The sequence below is a fragment of the Siniperca chuatsi genome, linkage group LG14 (assembly GCF_020085105.1).
Source record: "Siniperca chuatsi isolate FFG_IHB_CAS linkage group LG14, ASM2008510v1, whole genome shotgun sequence".
Classification (NCBI taxonomy): domain Eukaryota; kingdom Metazoa; phylum Chordata; class Actinopteri; order Centrarchiformes; family Sinipercidae; genus Siniperca; species Siniperca chuatsi.
This window is the reverse complement of record NC_058055.1, coordinates 3,118,582-3,138,482: the sequence shown is the minus strand read 5'-3', so window position 1 is coordinate 3,138,482 and position 19,901 is coordinate 3,118,582. Positions and strand designations below refer to the sequence as shown.

The 19,901-nt window shown below is 40.3% G+C and overlaps 2 protein-coding genes across 3 annotated transcripts in view; one reads left to right on the top strand and one right to left on the bottom strand.

The window, feature by feature from the left end:
- Positions 1-994: 994 nt before the first annotated feature.
- Positions 995-7,471, bottom strand: tmem218 (transmembrane protein 218). Of its 2 annotated transcripts, XM_044222000.1 has the most exons (4): positions 7,296-7,471; positions 6,910-7,011; positions 5,764-5,866; positions 995-1,925 (listed from the first exon to the last, which is right to left on the bottom strand). In XM_044222000.1, exons 1-4 carry the CDS (start codon positions 7,331-7,333, stop codon positions 1,791-1,793), a joined length of 378 nt encoding a protein of 125 aa, XP_044077935.1. In that variant the 5' UTR covers positions 7,334-7,471; the 3' UTR covers positions 995-1,790. The 2 variants fall into 2 exon arrangements, with proteins under 2 accessions (XP_044077935.1, XP_044077937.1); XM_044222002.1 differs by having other exon boundaries at positions 6,910-7,413.
- A 1,301-nt stretch (positions 7,472-8,772) lies between these two features.
- Positions 8,773-19,901, top strand: part of pknox2 (pbx/knotted 1 homeobox 2) — a 105,715-nt gene continuing 94,586 nt past the window's right edge. The window contains exon 1 of the mRNA XM_044223575.1: positions 8,773-9,538. The gene's annotated coding sequence lies outside the window, so the exon portion shown is untranslated. The remainder of the gene's footprint in view (positions 9,539-19,901) is intronic.

Below are 19,901 nucleotides of genomic sequence, written 5' to 3'. Positions count from 1 at the left end.
AGCAAACAACAAAATCTAAAACAAGGCGCTAAAAACATTTCTCCTAAGAGAGCTCAAGACTTAACAGATGCAGATTCAACAGAGACATTTCTCTACATAGGAAGTGGTTTCATGCGGCAGTGTTGTCGGATACTTAATAGGACTATCAGACACCACTATCACCCTTTTTCATGAGACAAGGAACAAGAGTGTGTGTGAAGTGTGGAGAACTGAAGGCTAGCCCATGAATTAAAACTGAACTGTCACCAGGAGTTGAGCATAAACAGCCACACATCATCCCCCTCACCAAGGGGATGGTAATGAACCACACTAATGTAGACGGTTGCACACACAGGTTTAACTGTTGGCTGGAGAGCAGTGACGCTAAAAAAGATTTATATACTTTGCATTATAAAGCACATCCACATTGTCAGAAAACTGTGAATAATTCAACAGGATAAAGGGACTAATCAAAATGCTAAAATATAAATAATGTACCAAACATATGAACCAACTGCAAAGCACATGAGCCTTAATATTTAAATTAACAGGCCAACACAAAACACAATAAAACATACTCTCCCTCTTACCCAGAGAGCTATTTATCCATTCAGATAGTTTCACATAGTTTCACAGAAATGAGGATGTGCTCACTCCTCCCCGTGTTTTATAGCAGTTGGAGGCAGAGCCTTCTCGTAGTTTAATGAGTGGTTCATTTTTTGACTAGTTGAGTCTGCTTGTACATGTCCATTCAATATTCATATGACATTCTGATATCAAAATGAATGTGTGGAATTAGAATGTTTTTCAGGCACCATGAATTTGAGCCATATGGGCCATTATTTAAGGCTAAAAGACAGAAGACACAGATGAGGTAAGTTAAAGGTAAAATGTGAGTAAAAATTAAAACTTGGAAAACCCCTGTGGCCCTTTTTTGATTCCCATTTGTTGGCATTAGTCAGAATGAAATTGCATGACAATGTCAGACAAACTACACACTTGTTTGACCACTCAGTCGACAAAAAAAATGAATTTAATGGAAATGCCTCTAAAATATCTAATAACACCCAGCACCAACTGCAACATTAGTGTTCTTTAGTCAGTTTTCAGCATTTCAGTGCAGAACAATCTGGGGAACCAGAAACATCTAGTTGTCATTTCGTTACCAGTGCTGCATATTAATAATGCATTTATGCATACTAATAAAACACTAATAAATAGGTTCAGTGATACAAATACTGTATGTCAACTGCTTTGATGTGTCATATTATATGATGTCATGTTTTTCTACGTGAGTGCGCACTGGGTCATCCTGACTTACTGTAAATGTGTGCCATGTACTGTCACTAACACTGTAACTCGTTCCGTCACCTTGATAGTACTTCAGGAATCCACATATTAGGAGGTCAAGCGACAAAAACAAGACAATTCAGTGTGGCAATGTAAATATTTCTCTCTTTCTAAAGGTGGAGGGAGTGTTTCAATGCTGGCTGACTAGCAATTGCTGTAGTGCTGTACACATATCAAATAAAAAACTATTTATTCATCTCAGGTATTAAATGATACAAAATAAAAACACAACGACCTGGGTACTGTTGGATATCTCATTCCTGTTGGTTGTACATAAACAGCAAACAACCTGCAAAGAGTTGGCCATGAAGAGAACACTGGCTCTCCTGCTGTTTCTGTTTGGGATGCATTCTGTAGTCTGTTTCCACATGAAGGAGAGGGGGGCCTCTCATTGGCCCTGCTTGTCTTAAGTTGTGTAGATCAGCGATGTGATCCTGGTGCCAGCTCTGACCTTGGCAGCTCTAGTGTGTTCTTAAGGCCTTGGCATAGACTGGCTCCAGGAAATGAAAGGGGAGCAGCATAAAGAACGCCCCCAGAAAGACTGCACTCACCACCGCCAGCAGTACGTAGCGGCCGATGAACAAAGTGTCCACTATCTGTAGAGAGAAAGAGAGTGAATCCGCTCACTGTTAGGAGTTCTTAATAATTACACACTAGGTATTTTTAACTTAGCAAATAGTATCTAATGCATGGGGAAAGCGGCTGTTCATAAATTCAGTATTTCCTCTATTAGCCACCAGATGTCAGGAGAGGGCTTTCACAAAAGGCTTTGTGTAGAAGCAGAGTGATAGTGTGGCACTGTGTGAGGCCCTGAATGGGCATTCTGCATACAGACAGACAAACACACACACACGCATGCACAAGAAAATCTAAACAACATGTTGCCTTGAACGTTTCAATTAAAATTATAACAAAATATGTTAATTGGGCTTCGGGAAAGGAGTGCATGTTTGGCTACAAGGATGCACAGTTAGATTTAATTTGAGATAATCCTGAATGATGAATTGCCTAACTCTGTGCTGCATTTGGCCGGTTTGACAGTTCCGTCTGTTGTGAAAGTGACTAACTCAAACATACTATGAATGATACATTTTGGGTCCTAAATGGTAGAAAGATGGCAGATAAATAAGCAAATTCCCAACTGTCCACTCACTCTAACTTCAATCTGCATTTGAGATCATAGTTTATTATTTACTGCTAGTTTACTATTTGGTGACATTAACATTTACGATAAGTAGTGATGCATTAATTCAGTGTACAAGATCTGTATCTGCGCTGATACTGACAGCCAGACATGACTTGATCCACATTAAATACTGTCTCTTACTGCCTGTTGTTACAAAATTGGAATTTTATAACTTTAGGGAATGTAATTAAAATTTGCAAACGCCAAAACATAATAAATTCCATGTATTAACATCTCCACAAAGTTAAGAAGTAATGTGTAGTTACAGCCTCCTGTCATCTTACACACAGAAAAATGATCCCAGCCAATTCCCACAGGGAGAAAAACAGGCTCTGACACGTGCAGGTTATTGATTCATACAGGAAGGAGACCTGTATCAGGGAATAACTTGTGCAGAAGAGTATTTGAAGACATAGCATGTTTGTTGTGTCACTGTTCTCAACTGCTGAACACTAAATACTGATTCTGGGGTGCTGGTTAATTTCTTTATCTAGATGGATAATCAGTGGGACAACAAACCGCACAACACTGCAGCTCGCCTGAGTAATACGTCGATTAACAGATCCAAAGCAAACAAGGCGCAGGAAAAACAGAGCCTATAGACTGGTATTGGTGTTGCTTAAGTTAGGAGAAGTTTAGAGTTCATAAAGTTGCAATTGATGGATTTAATCAACACTTCACTGATAGCTCTGGGTCTGTGTTAATATTTAGATCACGAGCCACCCGTGAATACGTGAATACAAACTGAGAAAACGCCCTTAAGCCAGATAATACCAGAAAAGCATCAGCCCTACTGCTGCCTAAAGAGAGATTTCACAGGGACTGTTGTGGAATGAGAGTAGGTGTGTGTGTGTGTGTGTGCGCATAAATCTGCTGGTGTCTAGGAGAGGTGGGGATGATGTATACCGTCTCTTATGGATGCATTTAACACATCTCACTTTTTAATTTGCCAATTACACAGCAAGCAGGATCCCAAAGTGTGGGCCATGTTTTATTAATGTGCCACTGAGCGCACGGGTGGGAGCAGGCAGGCAGGTGGGTGGAGGGGGGAGGATGTCTAGTATAAACCACCCCCACCACTAGTCTGGGACTGGCCTAATTGGCACTATGATATTTTACTTTTGTTTAACAGCGAGAGGTTAGACATGTCTTACACAGTCTGCACACACACGTGCACAGTGACAAACACACTCAGCCATATACAGTACCTCTCTGCTTGCAAGTAACATTTCAGGCGTTTGTGTGTGTTCACTGCAAATGAGTCTACAACAAAACATGTCATGGACTGTCCCCAGTGAAGCAGTTTTTCACCTTCACATGCATTTTTAGGTTTGATTAAATACTGTTTATATGATCATATAGGTGAGGATTTTTAATATTTATAAAATCTGTTTTTCTAGTACTGTATGAAAACTGTCTATTGACATTGATTTATGTCAGTTTGAAATAGATGAGTCAAAGAGGAACCTTCACATTCTCTGTTTTCCAGATTAGAGAAGCTGAACTGTGGTAGGTACTGCAGGAGGCCTCTGGCTTGTCAGTTATCCCACAGTTACTCAGTTCTTACACACTCAATTTTAACCGTTTTTCTTAAACGTATTGTATTTTATTACTTGGAGGATTCATACTGTCAGTGTTGTTGTTATGTGGTGTGTGTGTTTTGATGTTTTAATGAAATGCTGGATGGGCCAAAGGCCCTTTTCCACCTTTGTGAACAATAAAAGTTGTATTTTATTCTAAAAACTGCCCTTTAAAATAAGCCAAAGATGAATATATTCAATTCATGAACTAAACAAAGACACCACTGTGAGAAGACACCTTAACATTGTTACATTCTACAATCATGTGAGCTCATCTTCGAATAAAATATTTTATTATATACCCTTCAAATTTAAAGAAATAACAGGCCACTTGATAATTAGGCTGATAATAAGGCTGAGAACTCTATAAAAAGCAAACCAATGGGTGACTTTTTGCTAGCATTATAAGGTTTCATTATGATGATTTTATATGTGACCTCTTTTAAACATTGGAATACATTTCTGAAGTAGCCATTTACGCATAAGCCTTGTACAGAAATCCAGGAAGTCATATTTTGCTGCCTCCCTCTGTTGCTGGTCTGGTATCTGCCTTTGCACAGCAGCTATAAAATGTGAGCTAGCCAGGCTCTGCTCTGCTATTTCTATGGGGTGGCAGCTTGCTTGGCAGATCTGGCCGGCTTATTGGCATGACCCGGAGGCAACATGGGGGAGTGTTTGTTCTGCGCTGCTGTTGGACTAAGATAAAGTAGAACAGGTCTTTATGACAAGCACATACACAGAAGTGCACACACAATGACACAGGTATACAGTACTGTGGATACTGGCTTATATCAGAGTTAAGGTTTTATACGGGATATGTTGATTATATTCACCTACCTCAAACCTACAGAGAGCCTACGGTATATGCTCAATCAGTACAAATAAAAAGGAAAATAATTCTGCTCTTAGTTAAAACCACACATGATCAAGCACACACACACACACAAAATAAGAATTACCCTTTAAGATGTTAAGACCATACATCTGTGATAAAAATACATATTGGTTCTACTGTAGTGACTGATACGCATTAAACAATAAGAGACCACTTATATTTAATTTACTGTTCGTAAATGTTTCATAACGCATCAAGAAAACAGATGCTATATGTGATTAAATATAACACAACAGTGAGCACGAGATGACCATTCAGCTAAAGTAAGCTGTTTGTTTTTGAGCTCTGAATCCTCATTTTCACTCAGCGGTCTCAGTACCCAAACATTTGGTGGCACTGAAAGCCAAATGGCCGTACACCAAAACTGATAACATCCCAGGCCTGCCTTTATTTCCAACTAAAGTACATTATGCTGTCATCATGCATGAGCCACAATAACAGATGATAATAAGACAAGTCTGTGTTTTTTAATGCAATAAATGGTCTGATTTAATACTGATTTGGAATATGTGCTTGTCATGGATCGGGCAGCAATATAAGTTTAAATTTCCTCTTTATGTAGTGACATATTCAGCGTGTTAACGTTTTTCAAACCAAATTATTCACATTTCTAAAACTCTCAAGTAAAAACATTTCTCTGTGGTATTTGCATTTTAATATAGTACAACATACTCATTCATACTCTATGCAGGACATGAAATATGAATATAAGTTTATTTAGCTAACAATGCAAACCAATAGCCAATAGGTGTGTGAGAGTTCATATAGCTCACCTCTATCTCTTTGAAAGGGGGCGTTGTCTCTGGGCTGCGCGGGAAAAACACCAGCGCCAAAGTGATGGTGAGAGCCAGGAGGAAAACGGGGATAACTCCTAACCTGGCAACACACACACACACACACATACATACACACATACACACAGTTAAAACAAAGAGGACAACATGAGGACTCCCACTGCTGATTTGCTAAAACCTGCTGTAAAAGCAGGGTTATCTCAGGATAATGTCATTAGAAAGTACCAATCAAAAACAATGGCATTCGTTATTGTGATTTTAAAAAGTTAACTTCCCAATCAAGTAAATAGCACCATGTTTCACCCCATTTAAACTTTACTGTAATTGTTCCTTACACAAGTGCACAGTGTTTGGTGTCATTGTGCATTCTACACAAAAGTAAACATTTACCAACTTCAGTAGTATTAGGGTCTGATGTAAAGTAATTGCACAAGTAAGCCTATCAATCAGAAGGGACTGGGAGGTGCATGGTCCCTGCCGTCAATTAGCATAGCAGCATGTGGGTATAATGAATTGCTGCATAGAGTTGAAGAGCCAGGAAACTAGTTATTTTTGTTGATCTCTCTGGGTAGACAAAATATTTAGGTGGAAAAAAATATATAATAAGTTATATAAACAATATGAGAGAGTTACAACCTTTCTGTGTGAAAATCCTACCTGCTAAAACACCTAAAGGTGTGAATCTGAGTCCGGTCTTCAATTTGACACCTAATTCGACTATATTTCGGCTTTGAGTTTCTTGATATTCCTACATTTTTTTCCTCCCTTAAACACACCGCTGTGTTCAATAGTGAGATCCTGTAGGCAATATGAACCATTCACTTTTTTTTTTTTTTTTGGGCGTTTCATTGGAATAACGGGCTGCCTGATAAGTCAAACATGTGCCGAATTTACGAAAAACCCTTACTAATGCCACTGTTTACGTTATTCATGTTCCAGATGTGTGCTTTGGCCGACAACCAAACCCACATTAAAGTGGCGGAATTTCCAAAGGAGTTTGGCATGGAGTGAAACAGATATGGGATAAATTGTCTCATATCTGGGCTATACTTCATCAAAAAATATTTTCTAACCGTGCTTGTGTAAGGAGTGTGTGTAGGTGCTATTGTCCGTGTTTTCACTCACTTTGCTGATCCAGAGGCTCTCAGCAGCAGCATCCCAAACACAAGAGCCACAATCCACACGACAGCAATGACGAAAACGCCCGTACCGACTTCCAACACGGTACTTGCCATTTTTGTTAAGCAACTTTACATGGTAGTTTACTCGACAGACAAAAGAGTTAATCAGTGAAGTACGGTTTTACGTGCGACGTTCGTGACATTATTAGTTAAGCAATACTGTAGTTGAACAAGTTAACCAAACGTTAGTCTATATGCCTTAAATTACATTAGCTAGAGGTAAGTTCCACCGTTGTGAGGGTATGTTAGTTGTCACTGCTAGCTCTGCTATTCTGAGACCGACAGTCGCACGCTTAACTAGGTAAACATGTCATTTATGATGTTCGATACGTAATTTTCTTCCGTAAAAATGTATCTTTGCTGTCCATTAACCTGTCAATCCTCAAGGCGTAACGTTTATCAGTTCAAGGGCTATATTACGCGCTCTCCAGCGTCTCCTGCTTCCTGGTAACAGCAAACTGGAGTTTGATTGGATAAATGAAGGCAAGGCGGGCCAATCATATTCGTCGTTACTGAAAATACCAACAACGTACGGGAAGTTCACCTAGCTCGTCTGACTTTTTACCATTCATACGATACCCATACGCTCGTACCCTTCCGCTGTAGGCTGTACTTACAACAGCACGATGCACTTCTTATAGGCTTGAGGTCAAACTCACCATACATCACCATACAGGTCGATTAGTAATAAATACATGAACTGCCCATTCACACACCCACTACTAAACTACACACATGATCCAGATTGTGAGAATCTGGATCGGTAGGCTACTTTAGCAACCCCAACAAAACAGTGTTGTGGTTGCTAATGGACGGAGTGTGTTATCGCTGCAGCGGCCTCAGTTTGGAAGTTGCAGTGCGCCCCCGGGACCAGGTGGGTCAGACGGCTGGTTCAGGCTTCAGCAGGGGATGGGAAACGCTTCCCAGTGTATGAGACCACCGTGGTGGCCTTCTGACGACTCCAAGAAAGCTGGACAGGGGTAGACACAGGTTTAGGTCACTCAGTGCGTGAAATCCCTATCCAATCCTCAGTTCCTCCTATCTTGGACCACGTCAGATCTGGGGATGTCTGCAAAGTTCTGTTCTTTTGATATCCACTCAGTTCTTCAGTGTTTTAGCGGGGACATCCAGACGGGACAGAGGGACGCCCCTGGTCTCATTAGAAACCTCGGCCTGTTGGGGCTCTTACTTGCAGCAGTGGTTCTTGATCCCATCATCCCACCTGTATTTTTGAAGCATGTGGTTATTAATGCGGACAGACAGGGGGCTCCGCGATTCAAAGGCACGTGTGTTTCTGCGCGTGCGTGCGTGCGTGCGTGCGCTCCGGTCCCACTCGAAGTGGTGGTGGGTCTGCGTGCTCCCTGGGAGAAGACATGTGGCCTTTAAGTGACCCTCCACGCATCCAGCGCGCATTAATGGTTTGGATACTTAAGGAGTCCGATGGTAGAGGACTGCATCCTTGATTTACAACAGTTTAGAGCAATCGGTACTAAGAGTAAAAAAAGAGAACCTTAGCAGGCCTAATCTACAGCAAGCTACCAAACTGAGCTGAGTTTGGGGGAGCAAGCACCCGGCCTACAAGCATGTTTCCCTGATTCTCATGGACCCTGACTGGCAACCTCATGTCCAGAGCTTGACAGGCTCAGTCACTGGTAAACCTTTATATAAGTGAATGAAGCGATCACACAGCCTAGGCTATATTAGATGGCTAAATAAATAAACAAATTTTGAAGTGGAGTTTATAGTTTATACCCACACATGGATTTCGTAGGCCCTACATCAACAGTTTCTCTGGTGTCTTTAATTCAGCAGCCTAGTTTAGACCAGGATGATTCAGGGGCCCTTTGCCCACATTAGCATATCATTGGAAAATTGACAAGGGATTCATCTGGTTTCTTGCAACAAATATGACAAAACCCGAAACCTATCATGTAGTTGAAGGTTGTAGACACCTTTTCTCACTCTCACGGCATGTAGCTGTCACTCTTTCCCCTTCAGAGATGCTGCTGCCTCTCACAACAAATTTGGAAGCAAATGGGATATTTGAATAAGATGAAATAATAGGCCTACTTTTCAATTTTATTGCCATGTTAATCTTTTGTTTATTTGTGTTTACGGCGAGAGAACACAATGGAGACATTTCTTGTGCCTTTGTGGTTGCTATTGAAAGTTCTGGTGATTGACCATAAATCTTTTCATTTAAATCTGTCGTTCAAGCTGTTCAGGAACAGCCACATGATACAGGAAGAACAGGCCAAACACATGCGGTGTTTTGCTGCTTCATCATCTCCAAGTCATTGCCTTGAATTAGGCCTAGTTCATACAACCTGAACACAAACTCTTTGTCCGGATTGATGTGTTTGCGGGGGTTAGGGTTCTCGTGAAGCCCCACACGCGATTGCCGTATTTCCCACGGACACTGGAAGGCATCAGCAGCCCGGTGTTGGGAAAACGGGGAGCGGAGATGGAGATGGAGGTGGGAGGGGCCTGGCATGGCTGACGTCACCGGCTGTGTGGAGGAGTATAGGCTGTGCTGTCAGCCCAGTGTCAGTCTGATGAAGATTGGCATGCAGGTAAGCTGTCATTCATTTTCAATGTCAGTGCATGGGAGCAGGGCTTTACCACTTCTGCGTCCTTTTTCCCCTTTACCCCCCCTTCATTACAAAAGGCAGGACATTATTCATACAGCCAGACAGCCAGCCAGGCCAGAGTGAGGGAGAGAGGGAGGGAAAGAGAGAGAGAGAGAGTGAGGGAGGGAGAGAGAGCGAGAGAGAGAGAGGGAGGGGGAGAGTGGAGGTGGGGGAGAAAAAGAGAGAGGGGGAAGGAGAGGAGATGCATTTTTGTGCTGAACTGAAAGACCAGTGGATTTTTTTCCCCTTTGCTTGATGCGGCGTTTGGATTAAAAAAAAAATGTGTCGGTAATGTTTGTGATGCAAGTGTCTAGGATGTGTTGTATTTTGCTGCGGATGCTTTTGTGCCAAAGGTTGGAATTTAGAGAATAATAATGCTAACAGTGGCTGGATTGGACAGAATGAGCGCATAGCTGCAGGAAGCTGGTATTTTATTTATACGGCTTTGTCAGTTAGCACCGGACTGCCACATCCATTCTGTTTAGGCCTGTTTGTAAATTTCCAGTGAATATCCGATGGTGTGAATCCTCCGTGCAAAAAAAAAAAAAAAACATATCAAGTTGTCTTTTCAGTGCTACTGCAATTTCCCTAATGTTAAGAAGTTACGTGCTGTGTTTTATTCTGCTAGAAAGGCTTTTATTTTGACTGGCAAAGTTGATGTTCGTGTGAAAAAAAAAAAAAGGATTTTCAGTGTAAAATAACTTAATTAACTTAGTTAATTAAGCATTTTTATTGTTCATAATAAATTTTATTATAGACAGTAGCATCTGTGTGTGTGTGTGGCTGTTTTTGTTTGTTAGGAAACAAAATAAACAAATATCCACAGCATACTAATGTTAAACTGAAACTAATGTGTGTGTATATATGTGTGTATATATATATATATATATATATATATATATATATATATATATATATATATATATATATATTTCTTGATAGTTTAATAGCTCAGGTTTAGCTGTGAATTTAGGGTTTCTTTATATGTGTAACTTGTGGCATGTCTTCATTTTCTGTTTGCAGTTTCTAAACAACATAGGTTTTTATACAAAACTAATTTCTTGCGTTTATTTCAGAAAAATCCCTAAAGTAAGCCACAAATATTTTCCTCACGTGTTTGTGTTTTCAAAGGTCCAACAGGGAGTCTCTTTGCACTTCTTGGTGAATTCATCTTTGATTGAAGTGTTTCTAATGCTAAAACTGTCTGCATCTCAGTGAGGTCTAATGTTTACTCTCAGCCTCCCCTGCCCTGCAGAACCTCTCCAGACTGAACACTGGCCTTCTTTGTGCGCCACTCACCACTTTCTATTTCAGATGACTAGTTTATTCCACAATTGCTTGAATGACTATTTCACTCATAGGAGACGTTTAGTGAAATGCTGTCAGTGGGATTTGTTTCTCAGACAGCTTATCTCCATCACTGGGGCCCTGCTCGATTTGATTTGAATGGCCGTGCAGTTAAAAGGCACAGATCTGCAGGTCGTTTGCTGTGTTTTGGTAGTTTTGCGATTCGAGCCAAGTCGGCTCATCTGTACAGTAGCTGATGCTTTGATCTCTGTCCCTCAAATATCACATAAATAAAAACATTTAAAAAAATCACACGCTGCTAAACGTAAAGTTCAGGAAATATAACTCCAGTGTCACTTAACTGTTATAGTTTCTTTGTTGTCATCTGTTGTCAGTGGTGAAATTGTTACAACTGTATATTGCAAAGTAAAGGCCCCTCACAGCAAAGACTATAGTCTGAGCACTGGGACTACATTTGTAAACTAATCATCTGCTTCCCTGAGAAATCACAATGGCGATTCAGACCACTTTTGCTCCCTCCGTCAGACACATTCGGCAGGTGCAGAGTGCTGAGCATAAAATCCCATGAGGAGCTAACGTCGCACCCCCTGTGAAAGTAAATGCTTTGAAAGACGCTGTTGTTGCTGCTGCGAGTCGCTGTTGAAAGACCAAAAGAAGGTCTGTTACCTTTAACATGATTCAAATGAACGTGTACCTTTGTCAGTGTCTCAAAGTGGATGATTCAGCTGGGAATGAATTTCGAAAGTGCACGCACGCACGCACACACACACACACACGCACACTAAAACACATGAGTGGAAACACATCACTACCAGCCACCCTCAGTGATGCTTGTTCTTTGTTGTGTCTTGTCAGATAATAATAATGCCAATTTAGTTCATACCCAAACCCTGCTGAGATCTTAATTGATGATTTGTGTCATTGGACAAGCAGCCCGGGGGCATATTTGGTGCTGCGAAATACTCCGACACTATTTGCATATTCCCATTCCTACTATATGGGTAAATTACATGATGAGGTGTGATGCTGTGCATTTCTGCAGCTTTTGGGGGGATAATCACTAATAAAGTGATTCAGTCACACTAAATGAAGGAAGTAAACAGAGCGAGGAGAGCATATGTTACAAACCAATTTAAGCATTTATGTATGGCCATAAAGCAATTGAGAAAATTAAACCACAAGCAAATGTCTTGTCATTTCCTTCGCCTTTGCCACTAATTCCACCCTGCATGGCGCCAAAGAAACCAATAGACTACATAATTTTTTGAGAAGATTTTTTTTTTGACAGTCTTGTAAGACTAATAGGCCTTACTTTGCAGGATTCCTTTTCTTAGCAATCAGATTGTGAGATGTCTGATTTGTTTTTGAGTGCCTCACTTTCTTAAATCAGGCAGGAAAAAGAGAGAGGATGTTCAGAATTATTCATAAAGCTTTAGTCTGCTGGGCATCCTCAGCAGAGTGCATCTAGGTCCTGTTCCGGGCCCGTGAGCAATGTGATGTAGGGTCGTTTTCTCATGTTCAATAGAGCAGCAATCCTTAAGACAATTGTGTTGTGATGCATGTTTTGGCCCTGTCTGGGCCCTCACAGGTCATGCCCACTAAGCCCACTTGATCCCTATTGCTCTCAAGAGGAGGCAGAGGCCTGTTTATACCATCAGACAGCTCAGCTTAAGGACAGGCCTTGCATGCTTACCCTTGCTCATTCCACAGCCAGTGCTGCATTGGCATGGCTCTAAGTAAGCCACCAGGGAGCGGGGTCGGAGAGAGACGGATTGGCTTGATTTATGCTCCAAGAGGAGCAGCAGGCAAATTTAATGATTCTCCGTACTGTCAACATCACAAAGCTTTCTGGAAGGACATGAAGATGTCATGAAAATACCTCCAGCATAGAACTGTGGTGTGGTTAATACTTTTGAAAACTGCAGTCAGAAAATACATTTCCTCAGTTTCAAACTGATCTAACAACAACGTTAACCCCTCACATCTGCAAGAAAAAAAAAAAAAGATCATTACCATTTGGTTTTCATGAATTCATTTCACATTATTTGTCATTATCTAGCTAATAAAAATCTAAAAGCAATGTGGTTTCGTTCCCACATTTTCTGCAAATGAAGAATTGTATTGCCACAGCTCTAGCTTTGGTGACACAGAGATCCCTCATCAAAACATCTGCTGAAAAAAGAATAGGCTTAGCACATTTTATTCAGTTGGCCCTGCAGACAGTCCTCAAACAAACTTTTAGAAATGCTCTCCTCCTCACAGTAATATGTGATGTGTGCTTGAACAGTGAACGCCACAGCATGGAAGAAGTCATACAAAAGCTTTAGTCATTAGGTAATGATTTTAGCATCAGTACTCTGATTGCATTCCTTTTTTCAGACAGGGGAAATGAAAACCCAGCAGGGACACATTCCATAAACAAAGTCGAAGTCATGGCATCGAATGGAGGACTCCAATAAGGCTTAGGTTTTGCATCAGCAGGATGCACACATAGATACAGTGTTTACTGTGAGTGAAAGATGTGTGAGAAGTAGGCTATTTCCACTCTCCAATGTCTTCAGTATGCAGTGTTAGTATAAATTGCTTTTGATGTCATTATTTTTGCAGTAAAAACAATTAAAACATATTATTTTTAGACATCAGTGGTTATTATTCAAGGATCAAGCACAAAATCAAATTAGCAGCAGCTTATTATATATTCTGCATTTAAAGACCTTTAACAAGACTCTGAACCTCATTGTGCCTTTGGTTCTTATCTCTGGTGGAATGTAGATAATCCTAATAAATGAGTAAGGCTTCACACAGAGAAATATGAAGCCTGCCAGTAAATCCAGAATTTATTATATTTGAGAGTCCTGGTAACAGCTGAGCTGGGTGAGGTTCAAAATATTTGATTTGAATTCAACAGCAGATCATAGCAGAGAAAATCCCACCAAGCACTGTGTGGCTGCATATTTGTGCTTCCCTCGAAAATGAATAAATGCATGGGCCAAAATGGTGTCACTACCAGTGAAAATCTCCCCCAGTACAATACACTTTAAAACTTAGTTAAGAGTGAAATGTCAGTGCTGGTTTTCCATGCTAATAGCACCGACTTAACACCGTGCATTAATATCTTCGCACAATAAATACCGTAAAAGCGGCTTTCTCTTGCCAAATGCAAATGTATGTTACCTTTAGCAAAATTGCTATTGTACTGTTAGTGTGTTTTTCTTTGACTTAAACGTGTGCCGTTCCGTACTGCAGGTACAGCTCCGGCTGTTTTCAGCACTGCAGTGCCGTTCCCAGCAGGAAAGCTCGTTCCTCCTCTGTGAGTCAGAGTGAATTTATAACAAAGTTGAAGACAAACAGACAAAGTTTTACAACCAAGTACACATCAAAAGAAGCTATTTTTGTGAACACTGAGCTAACTTATATCACTGTAGTGAAGCGCTTTTGCATCTCTGACCACCTCCTGAAGTTTGTTTTCACTCTTGGGCACGTTTACAGCTAAATGGTAATGGCCTTTCTGGTCTTCCGACCACTCAGAGCGCCTCGCAGCTGTATTAATACACAGATGAGCTGCAGAGACATGCTGGGTGCCCAAGACACAAGACGACATGTGAAAAGTGTGCAATAGAGATGAAAAATTAGCCTCTTTGAAATGGTGGTAGGGCGCCTTTTGAAATCACCCTCCTTCGATTATTGGAAGCGCAGCCCATTGAAACCTGCTGCACTTTGAATAGAAATGCAACAGCGCTAAAGTTGTGACCTCCAAAAGGCTATTTACTGGAGCACTGTTCTATTTTTCAGAATCCTCTCCAAAGATAATATTCAAGTGTGTTGCTCTTTCTGCCACTCACGCCTCATCTGAATGGTTCGTCCTATTGCACTCCAGGACACCATTGATCTGAAGGACAATATTTTCACTCAGTCCATAGCTGCTCCTTTATTTTGACATTAGACTTGAACAAAAGCAGCTTACTCTTCAGATCCATTTGTATACCTTGCTGTTAATCTCCAAGTGGTCTTTGCAGATGCCTGATGGAACACTTGTTATTGTACAGGCTCTTGGGTGAAACAGCAGCTTATCAACAGACTTCAGTAAAAGCATTGTACAGTGGCAAGGACAGAATAAATTGCCCTAATGCATTTTAGTGATCGCTCTTATTAGCTGCAAATTACTTTTTTTATGTAGTTCTGTCCCCTACTATAAAAGTGCCATGATTTTATGACAGCACAGGCTTCAGTCGAAGTGCATTTCATTTTCCGTGGGAAGGCTACATCTTTTATGGTGTTTCATAAGACTTGTCGCTCTTAAAATATTAAAGAAGGACTACACTGTTTTATTCCTGTATTATATTTCATTAAGGCTCTCGGCATCCTGGATGCCTCAGTGCTTCTGGATTCATATCAGTTCATATCAGTGCCCAAAGGATCTAAATGCCTCCGACACTGTAATACAAAGTCACGTGTTACTTTAAGTGCTGCTAATGCTACGTAACAAGTCACATTTTATGAATATGGTATAATACAAAATAACAAAATACATGTATGTATAGTAACTAGACACAGCAACCCAGTCTCCTAGAAATCATGCTCATACAGTACAGTATCCAACTGATTTTCAACAGCAAATACCTTATTAGAGAAATGTAATGCCACACCAGTTGCTTTTTTTAAATCAACATAATGAGGAAACATTTTTAATGAAAGTATCTGCCGAGTCTCAAAATGTAACTGAACGCATCTGCAAGACGTTGACAGCGTATTTCACTGGTTTTCCTACAACTTACCCTTTCAGTACAGTAGCCTCTCATAGCAATACAAGCATGATTAATGATTGCTATGGTTGTGTTTGGGCAACAGGAGCACTTAGGTAGGTTAGGTAGAGATCATGGTCTTGGTTACATATTGAAAAAGTCAGCAGTAACTTGAAGCCCGAGACAGGACGTGTTTACTTTATTATTATTTACTTTATTTAACCAAAACCACAATCTTTCCCTAACCTTAACCAAAGTGCTTCTGTTGCCCAAAACAACAGGTGCACTGGATTCAGGATATGATCTCTGGTCTGTGGTGTCAAAGTCCTGCACTTTGTACCCCCCCCCCATTTATGACTGCCTTGTGCTGAAAGAACACTTTGTTACCTTGAAAAATGCCTGAACAGAATTCTGGCAGACGTAATGTTTCCCTCAAAACATAACTGGCAAAACAAATAACAAGTAGAAGATAAAAGCAGTTTCTATAGGAGACAAAGCTGGACACACAATACACTCTAAATCATGCTATTAAGTGTAATCTGTGATTATCAAGTAGAAACACACTGCTTGTGTGCCTGTTTAACATTTTTAATTCAGGTATGATGCATCACACGTAAAGTATTTACAAACACAGTATATGTTACTAGTTTTATAGATACACCATCACATTGTTTGCAACACCAGGTACACCCATTGCATTTCAGCGACATCTACCTTATGCTTTAATGATATCCAGTTCATCTGTGCTGTTGGCTTACCTTTAAGCAATGCTCAAGTTAAAATGGCACTAACACTTTCACGTCTTTCACGTTGTTTTTGTCCGGCCGGGCAGTGCATTGTGGATGTGAAATCCCTAAAACAATTTCCACATTTACAAGTAAAATAAATGAAAGAAAATATTTTTTATTTTTTTCCCAATGATGTGAGAGGCTCTGAGGTAATCTTGTGAGTTAACATTCTTGAATGCAACCATGCTGTGACACGGCTGGAGGTCTGAACAAACACGTCTGTGAAAAAGTCATTTCTGCAGAATCATACAGTACAGCTGTCCGTATGAAACACGGGCAATGCGGCAATTGTCGTCTTGGCCGTGTTCTTCGTCCTTGCTTTCTCCTCTCCTCACTTCATTACATTCAGAACATTATGACTTTGCTGAGAGTGTAAGGAAACATGAGTGCCACTGACATTAAACCTCGAGTTTAAAGCTACAGAGCACACGGAGAAATGACGGTTCGTCTAGCGTCTGATCTTTTATTTCCCGTTTTAAAATGACTGCAGGGTCAACACTTACATAAAGAACACGCTCCCCATTGTGCTGATGTTTGGTGTGAATTTGAAAATCTTGTTAGAAGTGATTTGGTATTGTTTGTGAGAGCTGTCTTTTGGACAACACTGAGCTTTGTTGACTCATCTCAGAGTATCGTGTTTGGCCTGAAGCTTAGACTCTGCAAGTAATCATGAGTCAACTACAGCAGACCAAGCGAGTCTTGGACTGGCTAATGGGTGACAGAGATTTCCGGAGAAGTGTGAAGATGACGTGTGTGCTCCTGAGTCAGATAAATGTGGTTTTAGTTAGAGGTCAGTAAGACAATCCTCCTTCAGATAATGTCTGTTTATATTGGAGATATTGTGCATTAGTACTGTGCATTAGTACGCACATTTTTTGCTTATAGGTGGTTATATAACCCCCATTTGCTCTATTTATTAATTATGTTTTACAGTTTCTCTCTTGTGCGGCAGTGACTCAGTCATCAAGTTTGCATGTTAGCCAAAGAATCCAACAGCAGCCGTGAAACATTTCCTTTCCTTCACTACAAGCAAAATGCATGCCGACATATTAAACCCTGTTTAACTGTTTCCAGGCTGCCACATTCCATCACATAAAAGTTTGATTTATAACACAATTCAAGCCAAAACAGTCGCAGAAAAATTAAATTACTGTAGAGTCTGTGTTTCCTGTGATTTGCGGTGGCAGGCACGTAATTTGTCAAAGAAAGCTGTGCTGTGTTAAGTATGTTTGCACAGTGGTGCGGGCAAACCGCACGCCAGCTCTGATTTTAGAAGTGGTAATATTTAAAGACTCTGCAACACGCGTCTCATTTGCAATCGCTCGACTTTAAGCACCACTCCTTCATTTTCGTGTCCTTTCCGATTTGCTGCTGCTGACGAGACCCAAGGTATCGTGTCATGTTGCCTTTCAAGTCGTAATGTAAACATGTCTTTTTCTGGAGTTTGTGAAGCGTCTCAGGGAGCAAGCGTGCAAAATGATCATAACAGACACATTGCTGTAAATGAATCTAAGCAGAAAGCAGTTTACCTCCGCAGCTGTTTCAGAAACTGTTCCCAAACAGGTCTTATTAATGGTTAATGGTTCATTTTCACAATTGTGTCACTCTGTGAAAAGCTTATACATTCTTAAATGCTTACAACAACAAGGCATATCTTTGTTACTGTATGCTTAATCAAGAAAATATCCCTTAAACATTATCAGGGAGTGCAGACATGATTCCACATGTTAATTGCAGCACTGTGAAGTGAATGAAAAAAGCAGACTGAACCCCTTTTTTTCCAGCCGAGATTTCTTTCCACTACAAAGAATAATTACTTTTCCCAACTCCCGTGCCATAATTGGTTACTACTCTTTTATCTTATCTATGTGCGCATAATTATCACAGTCATCATATTAGATTATTTCATGCATAATAAATGAACTCAAACTGTGTGTGGGGTAATTAGCATGTTAGGATATGTGCCACGATAAGAGGTTTGCTCTTGTATTGTTCAAGACATTCCTGAAAAGTGAGAAATGCAGAAAAAATGTTTTACCATCACTCTAGTGTCTTAAGAAATGTGGTGACTGGTGTTTTAAGTAATATTCTTCTTTTAAATTTATTTTGTAGTGTGTGTGCATTTGCATGCATGTTTACTTCCCCTGTCTGTTTTGAGGACATTTCTCATATACAGTAATGCACCTTGTACATGTGCATGTAATGTATTTTACTTTGGATTTGGGTTCTAGAGCAGACAGTAGTTTATATGCAGAAGACATAATACAAAGGAGCATAACGGAGACCATTGTGGAAGACAGACCGATATGCTACATGACTTTGGCAGCTGTCTGCTGCATAGATCTTGTCAAATCCAAATGACCGATGTGCATCACTTAAGCTGAGTTTTCAGTCATAAGTAAGCAGGTTTTGATGGTGGTGATGTAATAGGTTAAGTGTTCCTTTTTACATATTAGGTATATACTGTAGGTATTTTAGGTATTTACAGGTTGTCCTCTAACCTTCTTAAAGGAACCATATTACGGTTTCTCCTTTCCAATATACAATAACTTGAGAAATGAGAAACATTTATTTTATTGCATTTTACAAATAAATGAAGTTCAGTCAGACGCTGATTTGACCTACTTAAACTATGGTGAAGGCAGAGCAGTCCTAATATGGCTGTTACTGTCTGACAACAGGAGCTCTTCCAGTTGAAATTGGGTAAACCTGCTGCTGGATGCTTTTCCAGTTTAATGCTGCCCGGCATGGAAACAGTTCCGTGGTTATTTAATGAGGGGAGCCAATCCGGACCAAGTCCAGTTGTGATGCCTTGCCTGGAGTTAGTCTGTACTGCCTATAAAGACATTTTTGAACTTGCAATAACTTCCAATTTTACTACTTAATTAAAGTCCAATTTTGACTGTGTATTAAACAGCAGTGAAAAATGATGTATGCAAATAGAGGGACATGTGAACCAGCAGCGACGTAGAATTCACGGTCTGCTTGTCCACAGATTAACGTAAAAGGCCTTCAAAAGTTGTATATTTAACTTGAGGAAACTTGGAGCCACCCTGATTCAAACAGATTTGTAAACCAAACAGATTTTTATGCCTTAGTGCGTCTTAAACATTTGTCTGTAAGTCAGACCTCTCAGATTATAGATGTATGAAAAAGGCTGGCAAAATACAAGTTTGGTCATACTGTAAAATCTTCACTCAGCGGAGACAGTGATTTTTTTTCTTCCTTTCGCTTTTTTTTTTCACCACTAAATAACAAGAACAACTTCTTTGACACCAAATGTTTCAGTTGCAGTTTTTTGGCCCTGCAGCATTTTTGGCAGTGACACCTTTCACTAACCTGTGCCAGAAGCCTGGAACTCAGACATAATGAGCTATTTTCAGCATTGAGATGCCTTTTTTTCCATTCAGTTCAGTTCAGGAGAAAATAAGAAAAAGGTTGTCAGATTTTATACAATTAAATTCAATG

Coding starts and splice junctions, on each gene's coding strand:
- tmem218 (XM_044222000.1), bottom strand. CDS start 7,333: ATGGACAGCAAAGATACATTTTTACGGAAGAAAATTAC. Junction 7,012..7,295: donor TTTTTACGGAAGAAAATTAC/GTATCGAACATC, acceptor AAAAATGGCAAG/TACCGTGTTGGAAGTCGGTA. Junction 5,867..6,909: donor AGAGCCTCTGGATCAGCAAA/GTGAGTGAAAAC, acceptor GTGTGTTGCCAG/GTTAGGAGTTATCCCCGTTT.